This window comes from Apiospora kogelbergensis, assembly GCF_038363985.1.
Source record: "Apiospora kogelbergensis strain CBS 113332 chromosome Unknown utg000001l_segment0_segment0, whole genome shotgun sequence".
Taxonomy (NCBI): domain Eukaryota; kingdom Fungi; phylum Ascomycota; class Sordariomycetes; order Amphisphaeriales; family Apiosporaceae; genus Apiospora; species Apiospora kogelbergensis.
The window spans coordinates 5,176,806-5,197,526 of NW_027117418.1; the positions used below are offsets into that span (position 1 = coordinate 5,176,806).

Consider the following 20,721-nt stretch of genomic DNA (forward strand, 5'->3'; position numbering starts at 1 on the left):
CGAGAGAGAGTCTCTACTCAGTGCCGGGCTCCCAGGACGGGTGCACCCAGGGATGGGGGCTGCTATGTACGAAATACGTGGACATTTGCACACCCAATCCATTAAGTAGATATGATGGGCACTACCTCCAATACTTATATACTGTGGGAGCCACTACTGGCATCTTGAGTCCCTTCTCATCTGCTCCCTTCTTCATGATGCCTCCCCCTTGACATGGGGTGTGGGCAGGCATAATGCGGGCGAACCCCTTTCGTTGCATGTCTCTCTCCAAAGCACTGATGCTGGAAAGTGTCCTGCATTGCACGTGATGAAAGCAAAGAACAAGCTTCATGTCGATTGACGCGCAATTGATCGAACCCGCCGGTTTAGACGGTGCAATTTGTATGCAGGGGGTATTGCAGATAACTCCCGCTGAGTATTCCCTACCTAAGCCGACCGCTTCAGCAAGTTTGTTGGCTTATTGGTGTGTATTGGCAATCCAACGAGTGCATTTTCCGTTTGTACATGGGAGTTTCTGAAGAGAATTCCTTTATTTGCGATCGGAGTTCTACAATCCCCAATACCCCCTTAATAAGCCTTGCTCAAAAGCTTGGCTGGCCTGTGCGAGGAGACGAAATACCCCATTCCACCCGCAAGCCAGCTTAAGCACCACTCACTGTATCAGTAGGGGCCTCTTGTGCCGCTAACAAGATTCTGGCAATTGCATCACACAAATCGCACGAGTCAACCCAGCACAGTTCGCAACACCATTCCTACATAAACTACAGTTTCACCTCGCCGGGCTCTTTGATGACACTGCGACCCATCGTACCGTCCAGCACGAAGTCACCCACCAACCCTCCATATCGATAACCTGCCCCAATCCTGTAGCTCCGTGATGCGCACCCGCTCCGGACCTTGAGTAAAACGACCAATTCATGCACCCCTTCTCGGTCGTCACCCTCGCCATATTTGTAGCTGGCTACGGTACTGCTCGATGGGATCTGGTCACGAGGCTCTACGAGCTAGCTTTGTTTGCCTGGGATAAGGGTGTCATTGTGAGTGGTTATTCAGATTCAACTCGGACGGAGCGCGTCTCTACCCCCCCAACTTGCGACCCTCACTGACGACTCTTTGCGCCACTCTAGTCCCGCAGCGTTCAAGGATTCGCGATCTTATCGATACTCTTCCTCGTTGTTCTCGTGCCCGTACAACATCTAGCCTCCCTTGAGGCCGATCTGGTACGACCCTTCTGCTCAGCCTCTTCGCCTCCTCGCCTCCCTGGTCCCTGTACGAGCTGATTTGAAACACTTCCAATTGAACCTACCAGGCAGTTTGCACGAGGATGCGAGGAAACTCGGCTGACATATACTTGTAATCTAGCACCCGCGATCCCTCAGCTCGGGGGTATCCGCCCGCGAACAACTCCGGCGCAGAGGCTCCTTTTAGGTGGAAAAATTGTTAGGGTGCTGGGACATGCCCGAGCATGATGGGCTTATGAGAGTATTCTGGCCGGCGGACATCGAGAGGTCTGAACTACCCGGTGTTATCGTCGGCTGGAAGAATTCAAGCCTTGATGTAGTGGTGGTTGCTGTGCTTAATCATGTTGATGTAGGCCTACCCGCATATTCGTCTCGTTCAGTTCTGATGATTTACATAGCCGAAAAACGTCGAGAACGCCTTGAAAACGGGCATTTTACTCCGCAATGCGCCGCACCCTACCGAGCGCATTTCTCAACTGTGCGGTTCCTCGCCTATGCGTGTCCTCGGCCTGACAAATGTTGAGCCCGATGCGGGTGTAGACTACGAGCCCTCCTGGGTCAAAGCCGACATTGACCCATACCAACGAGCCCCAACGATTGCGTGCGCTGTGGCTTCAAGCGTCCAGATCATACTGTTCGAACGGCCGATCCCCCGAAATATGCAGTACATCTCGTTGAACCCCATAGCTCTTGCCCTGATCGACAAAGAGGATGCCCGTCAACCTGCCGTCTCCGAGGCTTCGGATGCCGAAGAGGAAGAACAGGAAAAACTGACAAAGAAGAAACGTCAGCATCTCGTGGAGAAACTCCAGCAGCATTCGGTCATACGGCATCCCCCAACCATGAAGGACAAGGTTTTGCCCAGGATTGTCAACCAGGTGAATTGGGCGTGGGAACTGGAACAGCTGCTGCAGAAAAACGTGCCGTTGATAGGCACTCGACCTAAGCGCACGCTTAGTGTGTCGGAGCGCGTGGTTGAGCAAGCTACAACGATGCGAAACTACGTCGTGATACAGATATGGGACTTGATCATTCTTTATGTCTTCCCTATCATCAGAGCCATGTTCATCTTTGTGCTCATTGGCCACCGAGGAGCAGCCGAGATATTGCTTCAAATTCTGGAATGGAGACCCCGTCCCGGTTCGCCGGCTCTGAAGGACATATCCGCCACTGCACAGCAAGTTGAGATACGGCTACAACAATTTTGCTACTGGCCAATGCAGTATGTCAAATTGAGGCTCCGAAAGAACGACTGGGACAGTGTCACGACAAGCCACCCGGATTACATCCGCTTCTACAATAGTTTGTGGTTAGTGGCCAATGATGTCATTATCGGCATTGCTCTCGGATCCTACATCATTGACAATGCCTCCTGGGTCTCGGACCAGATTGGCCTGCTCTTGCAGAAGTACACCGTCGATGCTCTTCACAGTAGTATCGAATGGCTGATGGGCTGGCCGGCTGGGTTGAAGCTCAACAAGGAGTTGGCACTATTTCTTGGTGACCTATTCTTGTGGGTGATTGAGTACTGGGCAGGCTGTATCAGGGCTTTGCAGCCTGTCTTGCCTCATATCATATGGTTCATTGGTTTCTCAAGCTTTGGCGGCGCCAGCATGCCTATTGCCTTTTCCTCGGATCTCCTCTCACTACTTACGGTACACATATACTCCTTCTATCTTGCGGCGGCCCGCATCTTCCATTGGCAGCTTACTATTCTGCTGTCCCTTTTCCAGCTCTTTCGAGGGAAGAAGTACAACGTTCTCCGAAACCGTGTCGACTCTTGCGACTACGATTTGGATCAACTACTGCTTGGCACCATTTTATTCACGCTTCTTTTCTTCCTCCTGCCGACTGTCGCGGTATTTTACCTCAACTTTGCAGTGGCAAGGATGGCAATCATTCTGCTCAAGGCGATGTTTGATACGCAGCTCTCTTGCCTTAATCATTTCCCCCTGTTTGCCTTGATGCTTCGGGTGAAGGACCCCCGACGGCTTCCTGGTAAGTGTCCTCTCCTCCCACCAAGACGAAAGAGAACCCCCAGAGCTAACTGCCTCTAGGCGGCATTCGTTTTGAACTTTTTGATACCCAAGATAGATTTGTATTCGATTCCAGCACCACGCCTGCAGCACCAGCTCAGCCGCCTACTTCCGTCATACACCTCAAGGTTAGTCCCACTCCATAATCTGCATATTTGCTTTCATAACGAATCCGATTGAATTTAACACTGACACTGTTCAAGCCAATCCCTCTCTCGTTCACGGCCATGTTCCACCAATATTTTCGAATGGGGAAACGTATCCGAAAACATTACTTGTCGCCTCGGGTGGTGTTCTGTCTCGCGACTGGGAAGTTTGTCCCACCCATCAACCGCCGGAATCTCTACTCGCTCCAATATAGCATGCTTCCCGCAGTTCGAGCTGGAATCATGGAGATGTGGGAAGCCCTTAATTCTCTTCCGACAAGGAAGCGGCCGGTTAAAGTGTACCCATATGTATCTAACGGTATCAGTGCCCGGCGTATGAATGGTCGACGGGGTGCGTACTGAAGCGATGCATGATGGACGACGAGCATGAGGCGTTTGTTTATTGATAATGATAATTAGTCGGAACATAGAAATATCACCTGGGTGATCTCAATAGTTGGTACATAGAGGTCAGGCTAAATGATCGGATTGGATGAAGATATGCTGCTGCATTTGTATGCACAGCCGTATACGACCTCAATGGTTCCTCGAAAACATGCGACTTCAATCGAGCCTGAAACCATGGTTGCTGGGCTGGTATTCTTCAAAGAACTTGATACCAGCCAGCCTTCCTACACGATGCAACTCCCATTTGCACCACAGCCTCCGGAAGCCGTCCACAGTCTCCAGACTGCATGCAACCGACAACGGCCAAGTCGCGTACTTGCACCTGGCCTGGCAAACGTTCGATCTCGTGCTACGACCCACCGTCTCTTCGCCCATTGGTGTCCGTGAAACTTGCAACTCTCCCATGAAGAACGCCTTGCTATATACTATAATGTCGGTCATTTGCTCTACGACGAGACGGCAATGGCTCTCCATTATTAGGTCGGTGACTACGAGAGTCTGTTTGCGGAGCGAGATGATCTTCAGGTGTGCATCGTTGACAAGCAACCGGACAGCGGCGTACTTGGCCCACAACATAGAGTAGGACATACTCGAATATGTGTAAATCTTTGATGGCGACGCAGCGCGTTCCGTCCGATCCGGGTCATCGGGCGGCTTGAGCGTGTGCTGCTGGTAGGTCCAGGAAACCTGGAATTGGTCGACCCAGTGGCGGAGCATCCTGTCGAGGTCTCGCGCCTCCTTATCCAGATCACTAAGTCTGTGGTCGAGTGACGGCAATCCAGATTCGTGTGAAGAAAATATGCCTTCCGTCTGTTCTCGGATTAGACGCGATACTTGATGGCGGAGATCTGCAGTCCGCACGGTGACGCGGTCGTATATTTGCTCGAGGCCAATCTCGCCAAAGGCCTCCCCGTCCTTCATCCACCCGGGGACCTCCAGCGTGTGCATAAGCAAGAACCGCAGAAGTCCTCGTCTGCTCTCCTTGACAATCGAGGAGGCCGGGCGACAGTGGGACTCGACCTCGCCGTCGCCGCCGCGCAGATGGTCCACCCAGTACTTGAGCATGGCCATGGCCCCGTTGTAATGATGAACGCGGCTCTCGCTGAGCTTTCGCATCAGCGCCGCGGGTGTGTGCGTGCTGGCATCGAACCGGCTCAGGAAGAAGACGCCCAGAAGGCCCTCGTCCATGGTCTCGGCACTGAGGCTCCAGACAGAGCGTCGCGCGAGCGAGAGAAGCGTCCGATGATGCTGCACCGCTTCGGCGCTGGCCCGCTCGTGGTACCCCCAGACTCGCGAGTACGTCTCGAGGGCCATGCAACGGATCGCCGCGCCGAGCAGGTCTGAATGGAACTCGACAGACAGCTGGCAGATGTAGTCGTCGAGGGACCTGGTAACGCCCAGCGCGTCGGGCGGCAGAGGCTCCATGTAGTGGTTCAGGTAGAAGGCGACGGCCTCATCCTGCAGGCTCAGCTGCAGGGTTGCCGGGACTGCCGTCGGCCTCTGTCTATCCGGGCTGCCGGCAGACTGGCCGGCAGCCATGTTAGCTGGGCGAGGACCCCGAGGCCGTTTTACGTGTCCGCTTGCGTAGGGGTTCTCAAAGCGGATGTCGAAGAGCTTCTCCGCCCACAGGCACGTCCTGTGGGATCGCATGCATCTTTTGCATGTAGGTTTGTCTTCGTCACACTATTAAGCGGCTCGGTTAGTCAGACCTCCATCTTCCAACGGCCAACCAGCACAGTGGCACACACCTTGATCCGCCGCTTCTTGCAGGTCTTACAGCCTGAACTTTTTGACGCCATCTGATTCCCTATCTTAGTGCAGCACTACCTCTGGTCTGATGCGCATTTGCAGTCTTTGCAGGGGTACCTTGCCTTACTGTTTATTCGTAAGAAAGGGCGGTAACTGCGGTAGACGTGTTCACCAGCCAAGACCATGTAGTGATGGGTACTGAGTAACGAAACTCGTGGAGTTCCTCCCAGACTGGAACAGCCTCCCGCATATACTGGCCGCTCAGGTTGATGATTGATGAAAGAAGCAATCATTCCAGGGTTTACATACGGAGTGACTTTTTAATTCCGCCGGACAGATGATGCAGGCAAGTCACTTCCGATAGCTCGACATATAACTGGCTAATCACGAGAGGATTGCCGTCAGCAGACAGCTCGCAGAGGTTCTCCCGATTGGGCATGGTCAGGCAGCCAACCCCTGAGTTCTCATGTCTTGGGATGATAACGCACCAGTATGCTTCCTTTTTCTGGCTATAGCTTAAATGTCAAGTCAACCCGACAGAGGAATACGCGCATTGCCCAGCTTAACACCCATCGCGGATATAACGGACATCATGGTTATCGCCATTCGTACGGCTCCGCGTTTCAGCCAGTGTATCATCCGGGCGGAAGAGTGTATAAACAAGTCCTTCTGCTGTAGCGGTTGGCTTGGTTTTGCATTATGAAGTCAATAGTACCGATAATTCGTCCTCATACTTCGGATATCATTTTAACGTCCAAGATGACCCCAAGAACAAGTTCTTATCACTGGCAAGTTGGGGCTACAGGACCCGTGTATCCGGATATTGCCTCGCTAATCCTGAGTCCGTAGGTGCCAACTCTGGGGTAGGTTATGGGACCACCCGGGTTCTCACTGGTTATCCTAATAAGTTCCATGTCATTATGGCGTGCCGCTCCCTGGATAAGGCGAACGCCGCCAAAGCCCAGATCGAGGCCGGCGGCATCACTGGCAGCATCTCAACGGTGCAGCTGGACGTGACCGACGATGAGTCGATCCAAAAAGCCGCCGCGTTTGTCGAGCAGCAGTTCGGCCGCCTCGACGTCCTGATCAACAACGCGGCCTGGGGCGTCTCTGACCTCGACCGCCGCACCCACTTCCTGCGGACCATGGAGACAACGTATACGGGCCCTTTCAGGTCGCCAAGTTCTTCCGGCCGCTGCTGCTCAAGGCCACGTCGCCCCCCTCTTCCAAGGCCTACTCCATCTACGTCACCAGCGGCCTGGGCTCCCTCGCCGACACGGCTGATACCCCACCCTATCCCATGACGACCCCTGACTTTGAGCCGTACGCGGCGTGCAAGGCTGCTCTCAACATGTATATGCTGCTGGACTGGCGCGAGAGTCAGGCAACCGACATTAAGGTCTTCGCCATGTGCCCCGGCTTCGTCGTGTCCAACCTCATGGGCTCGGAGGAGACGGCCAGGACCGGGGGTGCCCTAGACCCACGCAAGCCGGGGAAGTTGGTTCTGAGTATCGTCGAGGGTGAGAGGGATGAGGACGAATGGGCAAATGTGAAGTTCAAGATCGTCTTGTTTCGCCGTTGTCAGCGTTGAGGATTTGAAGAAAACTCGGAGGGCCGGTGTGGCACCCGGAGATGAACCCACTGTTGGCTTACTACGGGGTAGGTGTTCTGGGGCAGCTGGGGCGAATCCGAGGAACTAGATGGGTGGTATACGGGCGAGAGTGACAAGCAAGGCTTAGTGTATACTTGGCCATCGACTAGTCACTAGGGTCACTCAGGGGTCGCTATTTGCTGAGCAGTCTTTTCAGCTCCATATTAAATATCTTGGAGATTAGGGCCCGTGCCAGTAACGAACGTCTCTCCTTGACACACCGGATCTGGTTCGTCGGCCCGAATCGGAGATGCCCTATCATGTACTACAGCTACAGAGAGAGCGGGAAAGGGCTCCGCAGAGACTCATCCAATCTTCAGCGGGTGAGGGGAAGCACGTACTGGCCGAGGCGCATATATAAACCGCTAACGACGGCCTCCCTGAATGGGCCGTTCCCAGAGACTCGAGATATCTGCTTAGAGGCGGGTCTGCTTGAGTATACTCCGTTCCTTTCTACCAATGCAGACAAAGATGCCCACACCCGATGTTGCAAGACTGGCGGGGGTCCTCGTTGCCTCACTCCTCATCTATCAGTTCCTGAAGGCAATTTACAACATTTCACCCCTGCATCCGCTGAGCCGTATCCCGGGGCCATGGTTGTCAGGTGCAACCTACCTGCCAGAGTTCTGGTGGGATGTTATACAGAATGGTCGATATACCAGAAGGATTGAGGAGATGCACCGTCAATATGGCAAGTACCACCTGACCGGCAGCCAAAAGCAGTTTTCTAACAAACTCAGGCCCTATTGTTCGCATAAGCCCCAATGAGCTTCACTGCAATGACATCAACTTCGGCGATGAGATCTACGCGGTGGGAGGCCGGAAGCGAGACAAGCCCCTTCATCAAGTCAATGGCTCAATGTAACATCTCCCTCCCACCTCCGATAGGGGCTGCCCTACCCGGATACTCTGACTGACACGTTGCCTGTAGTCTCAATTTGGCTGAGTTTGGGACGGTAGACCACGACCTCCATCGGCTTCGCCGGGCTCCCGTGGGCCGCTTCTTCTCGCGCTCCATGATTTCGCGCTTGGAACCGGACATCAAGACGCTCGTCCGGAAACTCTGCGACAAACTCTTGGCGCAAAAGGGTGTGCCGGCTTTTGACATTGCGGTAGCCTACAGCTGCTTTACCGCGGATGCCATCTCAGGCTATGCGTTCGGGCAGAACTTCGGCTTGCTCGACCAGAAGGGGTGGGAACCCAACTTCCACGAGCCCACCCTCAGCAGCTTGCGCCCCGGCTTGCTCTTCCGCTTCTTCCCCTTCCTGAAGAATCTGGCCGAGCTGGCCACCGTGTTTGTCGACTACCTCCCCGAGTCCACGGGCCTCTTCATCCGCGAATTGCAAATCAACATCCCGCGCCAGATCCGGCAGACCAAGGCGGACCTCGATGCCGGGCTATCGGTGGCCAAGGAGCACCCAACCATCTTTGCGGAGCTGTGTAAGACTACTGACTTGCAGGAAGACGAGAAGACCGTGGCCAGGCTGGCAGCCGAAGCGCTGGGTATTGTCGGTGCTGGAACCGAGACGACCAGCTGGACATTGGCGGTCATTACGTATCACCTGCTTGACGAGCCGCAACTCCTGGATAGGCTGACCAGAGAGTTGCAAGATGCGCAAATCGACCCAATGGACCTGCCACATTGGACGGAACTGTATGTGAAGATTACCCCTGTTGTCCAAATTTCACCCTTGTCCCCTATACTGTTCAAGGGAAGGGGTATGCGGTGACAGGAATCCCTTTTAGGAGTGAGGTCAAGCCACCGGATGATGAACCCGCTAACCATATATGTGTGCTCTCAGTGAGAAGCTCCCTTTCCTGAAGATTGTCATCCAAGAAGGCCTCCGTCTCTCCTACGGCGTCTCTGCCCGCACCGCCCGAGTCGCAACCCAAGAAGATCTGCTCTACCATGGAGAATGGAACAAGAAATCCCTCGACCTGGTCATTCCCCGCGGCTACGCCGTGGGCATGTCGAGTGCCATTGTGCACCACGACGAGCACATCTTCCCGGACTCGTACCGCTTCGCCCCAGACCGATGGTGCGAGGGTTGCGAACTCTGGACGCCGGATGCCGAACGGGGCATGTTCTCGTTCTCCAAGGGCAGCCGGTCTTGCCTCGGTATGAAGTAAGTGAAAACACACCAGCTTTCCCCTATGCTCTTCCTCTTGTTGTGACACCTAAAGAAGGAGAAAGAAAAAAGAAAGAAAACATTTGCTAACCTACGTACGTTGCGTGCTTGTGTTGTAGCCTATCTCTTTGTGAAATGAACTTGGCGCTCGCGGCTTTGGTGCTTCGCGTTCTGCCCCATATGCGTATCTACGAGACAGACGAGAGCGACTTGCGGTATGACCACGACATGTTCATTCCTATGCCCAAGTCTGACACGAAGGGTGTGCGTGTGACGATGGAATAAAGTGCAGCTTTTTCACGATATACGGATACGGGGCCGAATTCTAGTGGCTTGGCATACTATAAATATACACATTCCAGGCTGTTTTCTCGATTGCTTTGCTTCTGCTTGACGAGCTTCGTATAAAACGAAGGGGTGAAAACAAAATAGACTTGATTTACTCAGCCAAAACGCCGTAGCAGCCTCCTCTGAGAGAAAGTGCAGTTTCCGGTTGTATTGTGGTTTCGAATGCAGCCTGAGGCGTGAAGTCGATAATTATAGTGCTAACAATACTCCTGCGTGACTAGTGATTCCTAGAGTACACCGAACCGAGTAGGCAGCACTGCCTCAGCACAGGCAACAATTAGTTGCCTTATTTAGACCAGCCATGGACATATATAAAGCGCCCGTATTCCCCTTGAGCATTTCCCCAACAACTCATCCCGATCTTCATCAACCATCTCGCCTCTTTCCTATTTCCTACCCAAAGCCTACTCGCTTGACCAACCAGCCCCCTCCATCTCCATCTCCATCATGTTGCCCCAGCTCAAGATCCATGTCGATGGGAGCGGCTCCGTCTTCCGCACGGCCGAGCGGGGCGTGCTGCACATCCGGGTGTCGATGGCCGACAAATCGCAAAACGAGTCGTCGGACGCCGTGCGCGAAACGTCGGCAAGCCTGACGGCCAGATTCCGCACGCATGCGCTAAAGATCGAAGGGACCGTCGACGGCCGGCCCGTGCCGCACCCGAACGCGGGCATCACGGCTTTCACGGCTTCATCCATCAGCACGCGCGCGGAGCCCGAGTTCGAGTGGGTCGACGGCCGGCGCCGGGCCCTGGATGTGATGTACCGCGCCAGCAGCGACTTCGAGGTCGTGTTCCGCGACATGCAGCTGCTGGCCGACGTCGCGAGCGAGCTGGCCTCGATGCCGCACGTGTCCATTGTCTCGACCGAGTGGCGGCTCACGGCGGCCACGCGCGCCGAAATCGAGCGCGAGGCCCGCAAGAAGGCCATCGAGAACGCCGTGCAGAAGGCCCAGGACTACTCGGGCGTCGTCAACCGCAGCGTCGTTGCCGTTGAGATCAAGGACGGCCCGGCCTCGGCCGCAAGCAACATCAAGAACGCCTGGCACCCCTTCAGCAGCACGGCCGGCCTGTTCGGCAGTTCCGGGAACATGATGCAGCAGCAGGCGCCGCCACAACTGCAGGCACAAATGCAGGCCCAGGCCCAGGCCCAGGCCCAGGCGCGGGCGCAGCAGCAGACACTAAATCCATCAGAGCAAGCAAAAGAAGGGCCGTCGGTCGAGCCAAGAACCATCACGGCTTCGGCAACGGTGAACGTCAAGTTCGTTTCGGTTGATGGGGAGCCGGTAGACATGTGACGACGGATGATACAGGCCACCCACTTAGGATCAGTAGCTATCCATAATATAAGTCTAGTTGATAACCTATACAACGCCGCCGCACTATGGGCCAGTCTTGCCAGAAACGAATAACTATGAATTTCCTCTGTTCTCTATCCAGTAGAGCCGGCACCCGAAGCTGACCCAACGGAACGGGTTCTAGCGCCGAAACCTTGCATCATGGCCATTCTTGATTCGACTCGTTTATCTGTTGCTTACTACCAACCTGCGCTGTGATACGTCGCGAGAAGCCACCTCGGTTCGGTATTGCTCAGCTCGTATCCTGTTCTCTCTGCCCCCTCCCCTCCGTCCAGTCGTTTGTCTGCTAACGGCAATCTCGTATTAATGCCCGCATACAAAAAGAGATGGCGTTTTTCCCGGGGTGACGCCCTTACATTTATCTCTCGCTTTATCCATGTTTGTTTCGCCACAACCCCCCTTCCCAACCCCCAATATCGACGGCGTAAAGAAACATCCGACAATGTTCAGCGTCAAGCGGACCCGTTTAGCTGCCGCTCAGGTTTTATTCACCTTTGTTGTTCTCTCCATCATCCACTTGGGTTTTCGAAGTTCGGCCTCAGACTCATGGAGCCGGTGGAAGCCGTATGTGACAGTGCCCCGGACGAAGGGTGACGATGATGGGATTGCCAATACCACGACAAATAGTGACATACATGAGAATGCCACCAATGCTCTATTGCCATACGAACCGCATCTCGATAATATCACTGAGCCTTATGTCGAGTCTATTTTGAACTATAGTGATACCACGCTCCCGCGCCTGCAGTGTCCGGAATTAGACACTTCCCGTTATGCATATTTGAGGGCAGTGGCCGGAAAGAAGAGCAGCCAAGACGTGCGGTACTTCTTTGCTTTGAACCTGAAGGAATCAGAGCATCTCATAGCAGGGTTGTTGGGATCGGTAGTGGAAGCCGCCCGCTTTCTCGGCGTATCCTCATGCGCCCTGTCCATCGTCGAGGGCAACTCGGAGGACGCCACGCGGAGGATCCTGACGGCCCTGCAGCCTGAACTCCAGAAGATCGGCCTGCGGTACTTCTTGAATCTGACCGACATTAATCCCAAGGTCGGCGAGCGTATAGAAAAACTAGCGCAACTCCGTAACCTCGTGCTAGAACCGCTCACTTCGAATGCGGTCGCTGCAGACGCGGACACCACCATTGTCTTCATCAACGACGTGTCACCGTGCACCGAGGATCTGCTGGAGCTGGTGCACCAGAGACGACTCCAGCATGCCGACATGACGTGCGCCATGGACTGGACATATGCGGGCAAAGAACCGACCTTCTACGACGTCTGGGTGGCGAGGACCATCAAGGGCGACGGCTTCTTCCAGATCCCGCCAGACGGAAGCTGGAGCCAGGCGTGGGACATTTTCGCCGGCGACCCAGACACGAAACGGCGATACATGGACAAAAACCCCTTCCAGGTTTTCGCGTGTTGGAACGGCGCCACCGCCTTCACCGCCGCCCCTATCCTGGGTTTGCCGGCCGAGCCGGGTCGAGGGCCCATCGGAAAGGCCTCCGGTGCTAGGGTGGCATTCCGGTACAACCGTGAAGGAGAGTGCTACGCCGGCGAGCCCACTTTGTTTTGTAAAGACCTCTGGTGGTGGGGATACGGGAGGATTGCCGTAAGTGTTTCCTATACCACCAAAGCTAGTCATAACGCCAGCTAAATATGGGAACACCAGGTCATCCCCTCTATCAACATAGAGTATTCCGACGAAGCCTCAACGAGGCTCAAGAAACTGAAAGGATTCACATCCAGGTGGACGGCGCAGGAAGACTTGACCGCGACCAGGATCGTATGGCAGGTAGAACCCCCTGAGAAGTGGAAATGTATGCACGGCTGGTGGAATCAGGTCTGGGTGCCTTGGAATCAAACATTGAGTTGACAGGATCAGTTCTTCACACATTTAAACTTGGCATGCGATCTCACATATGCTCCGATTAGCGATACGCTCCCAGTACCCAGTAGCCATGTTCCAGAGGCAAGAGATTTATGTTGTTGCAAGTACACACTAATAGAGAATGCAAATGGGTTGAAGTGTTACTAGCAATGCGAACACATCATATCTTTAAATTCTGCATGGTGGTATCATGGTGCCGGGCCCTTATCTAACAAGGACAGGCATTACTAACAAACAGTGCTACACATTCTCTCAAAGACACGCGACACCTCCCAATGATACGTGTAAAAACAAAGGAGAAAGGCAGTCTGGCAGCCAGCCAAGAACAGCCAATGATTGTGATGCCTCAATCCCCAACCATCTAACCCATCCCGTACCCCCCTCCTCCCCAGGCCACTTGCAGATTCACCGAACCTCAAGATTGGTGTAATAGTTGACACCTCTGCTGAGGTGCCAGGGTGCGGTGGCATCGCCGCGTCATCGCAGCAGGTCGCGATGATCTCGCAGTGAACCGCAAGCTTCGACACCGACGCGATATCCGGTAGGGTTGTCGAAGGCGGTTGGTTCAAGTGCGGTCCTCTCGCTGGTCCAGAAGAACGCAGCCCCTGCTTTCAGCGCTGATGCAACCATGCTCCGTAACAACCCAGAATTGAACATGCCATCTCCGTTTGGTCACTGACAGCTCTAGCTTCTTCCTTGCTGTGGCAGCGGCGGCAAAGCCTTGTCGAGACTCTCTTTGCTGAGCCGGCCCCGTGGTATGCTTCCTATACTGCTAGCGCCACTGGCACCACTGCCACTGCGCTTCCTCCCGTAACTGCCAACCGTGTTCAGATAGCTCGATTTGGGTGGGGTGGGCGGACCTCGGCCTCCGATGCCATGGGGGCCCAGATCGGTGAACCCGTCAGGTCTGGTCACACTCGGTGCTTCCATGCGGCTCGGCGTCAGTGGTCGGTTTCCATTAGCTCGCTCCCCGCGGCTCCTGCCACTTTCACTCCCCGCTTCCGCCGTCTCTTCGACCACAGGTAGCACAGTGTGCGAGTTGCCCTTTCCTTGCGGATTAAGCCCATTGCTATTAGCCGTGGATATCTTCCGCTCGGGCACATCATGCTCTTTGGCGACGTCCTTTTCCCTCTTCATGGCTTTTCGGCTGGCTTTTTCCAGGACGGGGTTGGGTTCTGGAGATCTTGGACTGCGTAATCCCGGGGGTGCGGGTGGTAGATATGTCGGGGCCGGTGGTGCGCTGTTCGAGTGAGGAAGATCGTGACCTATCGACTCCTCTTCATTCTCGGCTTGCGCGAGTCGGATGGCATTCTCACGGTCTAGTGCATCTCGTTCTGCTTCCTCGGAAGACATTGTGACGCCTTCCATGAATTTGATGAATCGCTCGCCATACTCCTCCGGCGGAAGAGCCGAGATCTGAGTACGATCACTGGACAGCCCTTTCCAGAAATGCTCAATCTTTTTGATCATTCCGTACTATTCTGCTTGTTAGCTTTGGTATACGTGGTGGAGTGGATGGATGTAGGACGCGTACGTGTGTCAGGCAGTCAATGACGCCAAGATAGTAAACCTCTTCTCCGGCTGTATTGTCCTCGTGGGTGGCCCTCAGGCCGCCATCATCGCTGTAGAAGATCCCCCTGGCCGATTCCCCTCCTCCAGTTCCTCTGGGAGTTTACTGGTCTCACCCATGGGCACGGGCCGTTCTGCGCGGATCATCTGTCTTAACTCTCTCGCCTTACGAGCGCTTTCAAGCTTAGACGGCGTTCGCATAAGGATCTGGTGGGGGTCCGTCTCGTCACTCGGGCCTTCGCGGCCGCCAGGGTTGAAGACTTGCAGGGTTTTGTCGCGTAGATTCTCCTCGTTGCCCTTCTTCAGGTCGTGAACACCAATGAGCAAGGAATAGTCCATAATCTTCAGCTTCTGCATCAGGCGAACATCACGTTGCAGCTGCTCCATGAACAACTGCTTTTTGGTGAGGCCTAGTTCCAGGTGCCTCTTGCGCCGTAACCAGTTCAAATCCTTGAGCGTGGCGCGCGGGTTTTTCTCAAGCTCCTCCTCTCGGTAGTCGCGGCCAACCGTGGAGCCCTTTAAATCGAAAGTCTGGTGTATATCTCGATGCGGAGGAAACAGGTTGTTCATGACAACGAAATGAATCTTCTTGCCGTAGGGCATCTTGACGCGATGAAGACCATAAAACTGAGAGAGTAGGGTGTTCGGGTTGTCGGCAACATGGTTGTAGTATTGTTTGAGGATACGTCGCAGGAATTTGTGCTCGCCGTGATGGATGGTTTTGATGATGTACTTGTAATCGCGGGAGAAGTAGAAGAAGCTACCGCTCTTTCCCGGAGACCCAAGCTCAGACAGTATGTACTTACCAGTCAGTGACATGAGGTAGTCAGCGGGATCCAACCTAAACAGAGCTCGAAGGTGCCGGAAGACCCAGGGCGCATAATCCTTGAACTTGAAGTCATATTTGGCCGAAGGCACAAGCTCGTTCCCAGCGATATCAAACGTCGACTTCTGCTTAGCCTCGAAATCTGCATCGGTCAGAGGACGGTCGAGCTTGGCGTTGGTCCGCGAGACGGAAACGCGAATGCCCGTCAACATGTTGTATGCTGTGGTCCAGTTGGCGTGGTTCTCGTCCACCTTGGTTCCCACGAGAACCTTGTCATCATCAAGATCCTCCTTCTTCTTCTTCTTAGCACGCTTCTGCTTGTATACTTCTGCCCATCGCAGGGCGTCGTCATCGGGCACCACCTCATCGCGGATCATCTCCGAGTGAAGGGAACGCGTGTTCTTACGACCAAGACTAAGCGACCCTCTGCGCCCGCCGGCACCACCGGGTCCTGCGACAGTCGGAGAGTAACGCCCGCTGGCATAAGCTCCATCGACACCGTCCTTGGACGCACGTCCAGTGACTTTGGGCACTTCCAGGGTATGCCTATGTTTCAGCTGAGCAGGTGGCGGCTGCAGGGCGGACGCTGAGGTAGAGGCGGGCGAAGAGAACCTCTGGAACGAGGGCGATGACTGCATTGCCGGGTTCGAGGGAAATACATTCAAATTCTGAGAAGCGTCGTTGGAGGCCTGTGGCGTTCGGTCGCTATTAGGGATGGATCGTGACGGCATGGCCTCAACGGGTGTCTGTTGTAGGGACCCCCGTGCTGAAGATTCACCCGAGTTTCTCATGGCATATTGTTGAGAGGGCAGGGACTGGAAGGCGGATGTGTTCGGCGTAGGGTTCTCCGTCTTCCGTTCGTTGGGCCCAGCGCGGCCGTCCGCAGACAATGCTGTGCCATTTGGTCGATTCCAAGAGCCCGTTCGACCTTGTGGGTTGGGTTTCTCGACATGAGGACTATGCCCATTCGTCATGCCGTAGCTTGAGTGGGAGCCATTGGGCAACGGCGACATGCTCGAGCTATAATCCCCATTCATCCGAGCTCGGGGATCGGAAGTATCTGAAGAGTGGGAGGAAGAGTTTTCGAGGTCGTCTAAGCTGTCGTTGGAGTCCCTGGCCGAGTCGTGTCGTTGATGATGCCCAAGCGTGGGTTGCGACAGAGTTTTGACGAAATGTTGGTCGTCGTTTAAATGAACCACGCCGTTGTGCGATGCATAGATGGGTGAGTTCTCGTCGGTGACGAACGATGGCATCTCGCTGTGACTGAGTACGGGGAATGTTGGCGTCGCTACTTCGCTCGTGACCGGCTGATGCGACTAATACATCGGTGTGGTGGTGGTTGTATAGTACACGGTTGCTCAATTACTGGCGTCGAGCTTCAACCTGGGAGTAAACAAGTCGAACTTTGGCGCTGGTCGAGGCCGAATTGAACTTCCGTCCCGTCCGCCCTTCTACTTTCCGCACTCAATGACTTGGTTGGTCGTGTTTCGTTCTAACCGAGTGTTCTAATTTTTGGGACAGGCAAAGGCACAGTACACGCTGGGCGAAGGCAGCTCCCGGAGTGATAAGGCTAATTGAGCGATAGTAATTGCTGGATGTCAATGTGGAAGGGGAACCAGGCTGAGTGAAGGGGGATATTGGATTGGAAATTCAGAATAGGAGTCAAGCGTGTTGTTGGTTGTCGGGCAGACGGCTAACCGATACTGAACAATAGACAGGTAGGGAGTGGAATTGGAGCTGGGACGCGCAGAGACGTCGGGTTTCGTTATGTTGCGTTGCGTTGCATGCAAGTGCCCCCCGGGAAGATCAAAATCATGGACGGTGGATGGATGGGTTCAGTCAGTCATGCAGAAAAGAGTAGGTTAGGTTAGAGAAGACTGGGCTGGGCTGGGCTGGCTGGAGGAGGGAAAGTTGGCTAGTAGTTGGCACAGGCACACGTCCACAGGCACAGGCACAGACACAGACAGGCACAGCCAGGCCAGCACAGCACTGTACATACATACTAGATACGTACATACATACATGCTCAGCTGGGAGGCTGGCTAGCTGAGTGGAAGGTGGCAGGGTGGTTCGCCAAATCTACTGTACATACTTGGAGTTCCTCTCTCTCTCTCTCACTGCACGGTGTGGAGTCCGGGCCCGATACACGCTGGCCTTGTCTTGAAGTGGTTACCAATCAGACTGGCGGAATGAGGGAGATATTGGCCTTCTTCTTAATCTGCCTCCCCGCCTTCCCCCTTCTTCATGCTCCATTGCTTCCAGCTGGACCAGGGTTCCCAGGTGCCCTTGTTACGGCAAATACCTGTACGCTGGCTGGCTGGCATCTTCATTACTGCTGTCTGCTGCAATGGCCCAAATCGATCATCAATCCCTACGGGAAAACCTACAGGAGCAGGTCGTGTTTGACGTATTTGGTGGTGGTGGCCCAAGAATGGCAGAGACCCTGGACGAACGTGACGACATGTTGCAGTGGCAGGTTTTGGGGTGTATTCCCGCCTTCATTTCTTTAACGGTAACAGGTCTGGTCTGTTAGGATTGCCAACCTACCTAGTTTACTTAGGAGTACTCCGTGCATCGATCAATTTAATTAATCTACACATCCATCCGTCGCTTTTGGGTATCGTCGTTCGTCGTATTATTAGTATTGCTACAACCGGTACCCCCATAGTTCGTCTATGAGATAACGTGAACCGTGTATCCAGGAATCCCGCGTCCGATTGACCAATTCTTCGTCGCCTTGGAGAACACCAAGGCGTTGGAGGGCCATCCAACAGGCCAAACAAGCAGCCAAATTATTTCCATCCGCCATTGAAGCTAACAACGCCGTGCTTCCGACCGTTCGGGTCCAAGCCACCATAGTGGACAAGCCCCCTAATTATATCCCATTTATCAGCGTATGCTCAACGCGCAAACGGCCCAGGGTCGTGAATCAGTCGAGATTGTAGGAAATCCCGACCTGTAACGCTTTCATGCTGTCCCGTTCTATTTTATGCAGCCAAACCCATTCCCTTTGGCAGCCTGCCACGTACAACATTATCATCAACAACGTGTACCAGTGTAAAGGGCACTCGCTGACTGACTGGACCGAGTGCCGAATTCTGTAGTAAGCAGTTATGCTTGCTTCGGTCTTCCCCTTTCTGCTTATTACGGTCTGCAGCCGTTGTCATGCTGTACAACTGAAGAAAAGGCGGTGTTGTTGGTGTTTGCATGCGCGACATGACCAGATGCACGCCAGCTCCAGCCAGCCCCCATCGACTTTGACGGCTTCTCCACGCAAGCGCAATCTCCTTTTGTGCTTGGCGACCGCAGAGGCCACTCTTTGCGGCATCGTGAAAAAGCCATCCCGCCCTTGCCGATTGCCGTGTTTTCCTTTTTCTCAATGACTTCTCCTGGAAAGCTTGGCGGCCTCTCCAGTCAGGTGACTTGCGACTTTGTCGCAGTGGGTACGGAGGCCGAGGCACCCAACTTGCGCTGCGAGTATCTACGTCTCCTCGACACAAGCTGTGGCCCTTCGTCCACTTGCTCACAAGATGGTGTGTAGTAACGAAGCTGTACATGCATAAAGCCCTAGCTACCATCATGATGTTCCTGCTATGCCCCGAGACTCGTGGTCAGCAGTTAGCAGTGTGTCTAGCTGGTCCCCTGCCAAGCACTAGGAGAGACCATTCACAAGCGATCAACAAGCTATGAGGTCACCGTAAAGCGTGCGCCATGTTCATCATTGTACCGATCTTCAACATCCCCGACTCCCGAGCTGCCTATGTAAAAGTGCCAAAACATCCGCCGAGGAATCCGCTGTCAGATCAATCATTGAGGCCCAAAAGCCCGACGCAGCAATGCCCCTATCGCGTAGCAGTAAACCCCCTTACTTCTTGGGTGGTTCGCGGGATTGCTAGACATTTCGCCGTGGTGCATGGGGCCCAATAACTTGCTCACTCGTAAGCATACCCACAAGAGAACATTAGGATGTCTGATGATCAACGACAGCTAACAAAGGCCGCACTTCAGCCTCCGATGACCCCTCGCTGCCAGCGGCTGGTAGGCCTGACAGGACTCCCCCATCACGAGATTCGTGCAATTACCTGGACTTGACCTGAAAACGGCATCAGTCCGGGTCTGCTCGTGTCTGCTCGTGTCGGCGTGCCGAACGCGCACTTCTCGTACAATGCTAATCCGTTCGTCTTGGTGAAGCAGGGAATATCCGTCCCAATTTTCATATATGCTGGGTCCGAACGCCCCGTGAGTGCTTGACACTATTATACAAAGTGGTAAAGGCCTTACTTGCGTTTGGTTTCGTCTCGCAAGTCCAGAAGGCTTTGGTTTCGTCTCCTGACCACATTCAGGCCAGGCCCCATCGTCTTGCTCCGGGCATAGATTCCTTAGTCTTTCGATTTTACATCTTGTTCGCGCCTTCTTTTTCCAACCTCTCGAACGTCTTCTTCTTTTGGTAGTCTGCGACGCGGAACTTCTTGAAGTATGTGACCTGGCGGCAGAGCAAGAAAAACGAGTATCAGCAAACTGGCAAGTCCCTGTCTTGTCCCAGTAACGGCGGCAGAGCCAGACAAGACAGTAGCATATGACAACTACTCACCCAGGCCGCGGCGCAGTCTTGCTCGAACTGCTTGTTCTCCGCCGTGCATTCCTTCTCTGCCGTCTTCTTCCCGTCTCCGTTTAGCGAATCGATGACATTGTGCTTATCCAGGCAGCCGTAGAAACTGTCTCGCGCCTCCCAACACCGCTTGCGCTCCGATCGGTCGGGGGCGACGGCGCCCTTGCGAACCTCTTCGGCGCGCTTGGACTCGGCCGAGGAGAAATAGTCGAATACGCCCATGTTGGCTGGTGGGCGGGCGAGACGATTGGATGTTGTACTCGGTCGGATTGGCCTCGGTTGGGTTGTGAGGTGAGAGCTACAGGTTACGCTCAATCGTAAATCGCAAATCGCCTATGACGAAAATCGGTAGGAATGTCTTCCCTAGCGTTGTAGCTCTCGCAGGTTCGTTGGAAGCTATTCCAAGCCAATCGATTTGGACATTAGTGGGGATTTCGGCGTGCCTTATCTGCCCCAAAGAGCAGGCGGGCGGCCAATTAACAGCGAGCTTTGGTGGTCAACTCCGGGGTACCTGCTCGTCCCAAACCTTGGCATATTGACGTATGTACACTTATGGGCGCTGGCACATTTGTTTCTGGAATGCTGTATATGATGCATGGCCTGTAGTCTATTGGTATAAGGTATATGTATATGTAGGTATTTCAGAACGTGAATATTGCTACGGTTTGCTCGACCAGCTGCCAGAAGCCAGTAATGACGGCAGGGCCGTGCGGCAGGCACCCAGTGGGTCCCATGACAGAATGCAAGGTTGCCGGATATCCATCC

General features: G+C 54.2%; 8 protein-coding genes across 8 annotated transcripts; 5 read left to right on the plus strand and 3 right to left on the minus strand.

Annotated features, from left to right (window-relative positions):
- Positions 1–917: 917 nt before the first annotated feature.
- PG998_001650 (uncharacterized protein) lies at positions 918–3,786 on the plus strand (the record flags this gene model as incomplete). Its single annotated transcript, XM_066868468.1, has 6 exons — positions 918–1,037; positions 1,128–1,269; positions 1,445–1,590; positions 1,640–3,239; positions 3,299–3,405; positions 3,481–3,786. 6 exons carry the CDS (start codon positions 918–920, stop codon positions 3,784–3,786), a joined length of 2,421 nt encoding a protein of 806 aa, XP_066736883.1.
- A 201-nt stretch (positions 3,787–3,987) lies between these two features.
- On the minus strand, positions 3,988–5,370 carry PG998_001651 (uncharacterized protein; the record flags this gene model as incomplete). The annotated part of the gene is made up of 1 exon (XM_066868469.1): positions 3,988–5,370. The coding sequence occupies one exon, from the start codon at positions 5,368–5,370 to the stop codon at positions 3,988–3,990; it is 1,383 nt and encodes a 460-aa protein (XP_066736884.1).
- Positions 5,371–6,500: 1,130 nt separating this feature from the next.
- Positions 6,501–7,171, plus strand: PG998_001652 (uncharacterized protein; the record flags this gene model as incomplete). Its single annotated transcript, XM_066868470.1, has 2 exons — positions 6,501–6,686; positions 6,755–7,171. The coding sequence occupies 2 exons, from the start codon at positions 6,501–6,503 to the stop codon at positions 7,169–7,171; spliced, it is 603 nt and encodes a 200-aa protein (XP_066736885.1).
- Positions 7,172–7,702: 531 nt separating this feature from the next.
- On the plus strand, positions 7,703–9,645 carry PG998_001653 (trichodiene oxygenase; the record flags this gene model as incomplete). Its single annotated transcript, XM_066868471.1, has 5 exons — positions 7,703–7,913; positions 7,972–8,092; positions 8,163–8,885; positions 9,034–9,357; positions 9,480–9,645. The coding sequence occupies 5 exons, from the start codon at positions 7,703–7,705 to the stop codon at positions 9,643–9,645; spliced, it is 1,545 nt and encodes a 514-aa protein (XP_066736886.1).
- Positions 9,646–10,155: 510 nt separating this feature from the next.
- Positions 10,156–11,004, plus strand: PG998_001654 (uncharacterized protein; the record flags this gene model as incomplete). The annotated part of the gene is made up of 1 exon (XM_066868472.1): positions 10,156–11,004. The coding sequence occupies one exon, from the start codon at positions 10,156–10,158 to the stop codon at positions 11,002–11,004; it is 849 nt and encodes a 282-aa protein (XP_066736887.1).
- Positions 11,005–11,506: 502 nt separating this feature from the next.
- PG998_001655 (uncharacterized protein) lies at positions 11,507–12,937 on the plus strand (the record flags this gene model as incomplete). Its single annotated transcript, XM_066868473.1, has 2 exons — positions 11,507–12,673; positions 12,734–12,937. 2 exons carry the CDS (start codon positions 11,507–11,509, stop codon positions 12,935–12,937), a joined length of 1,371 nt encoding a protein of 456 aa, XP_066736888.1.
- Positions 12,938–13,636: 699 nt separating this feature from the next.
- PG998_001656 (Phosphatidylinositol 4-phosphate 5-kinase its3) lies at positions 13,637–16,600 on the minus strand (the record flags this gene model as incomplete). Its single annotated transcript, XM_066868474.1, has 3 exons — positions 13,637–14,428; positions 14,487–14,602; positions 14,638–16,600. The coding sequence occupies 3 exons, from the start codon at positions 16,598–16,600 to the stop codon at positions 13,637–13,639; spliced, it is 2,871 nt and encodes a 956-aa protein (XP_066736889.1).
- Positions 16,601–19,740: 3,140 nt separating this feature from the next.
- PG998_001657 (uncharacterized protein) lies at positions 19,741–20,178 on the minus strand (the record flags this gene model as incomplete). Its single annotated transcript, XM_066868475.1, has 2 exons — positions 19,741–19,830; positions 19,939–20,178. 2 exons carry the CDS (start codon positions 20,176–20,178, stop codon positions 19,741–19,743), a joined length of 330 nt encoding a protein of 109 aa, XP_066736890.1.
- Between the last annotated feature and the right edge of the window lie 543 nt (positions 20,179–20,721).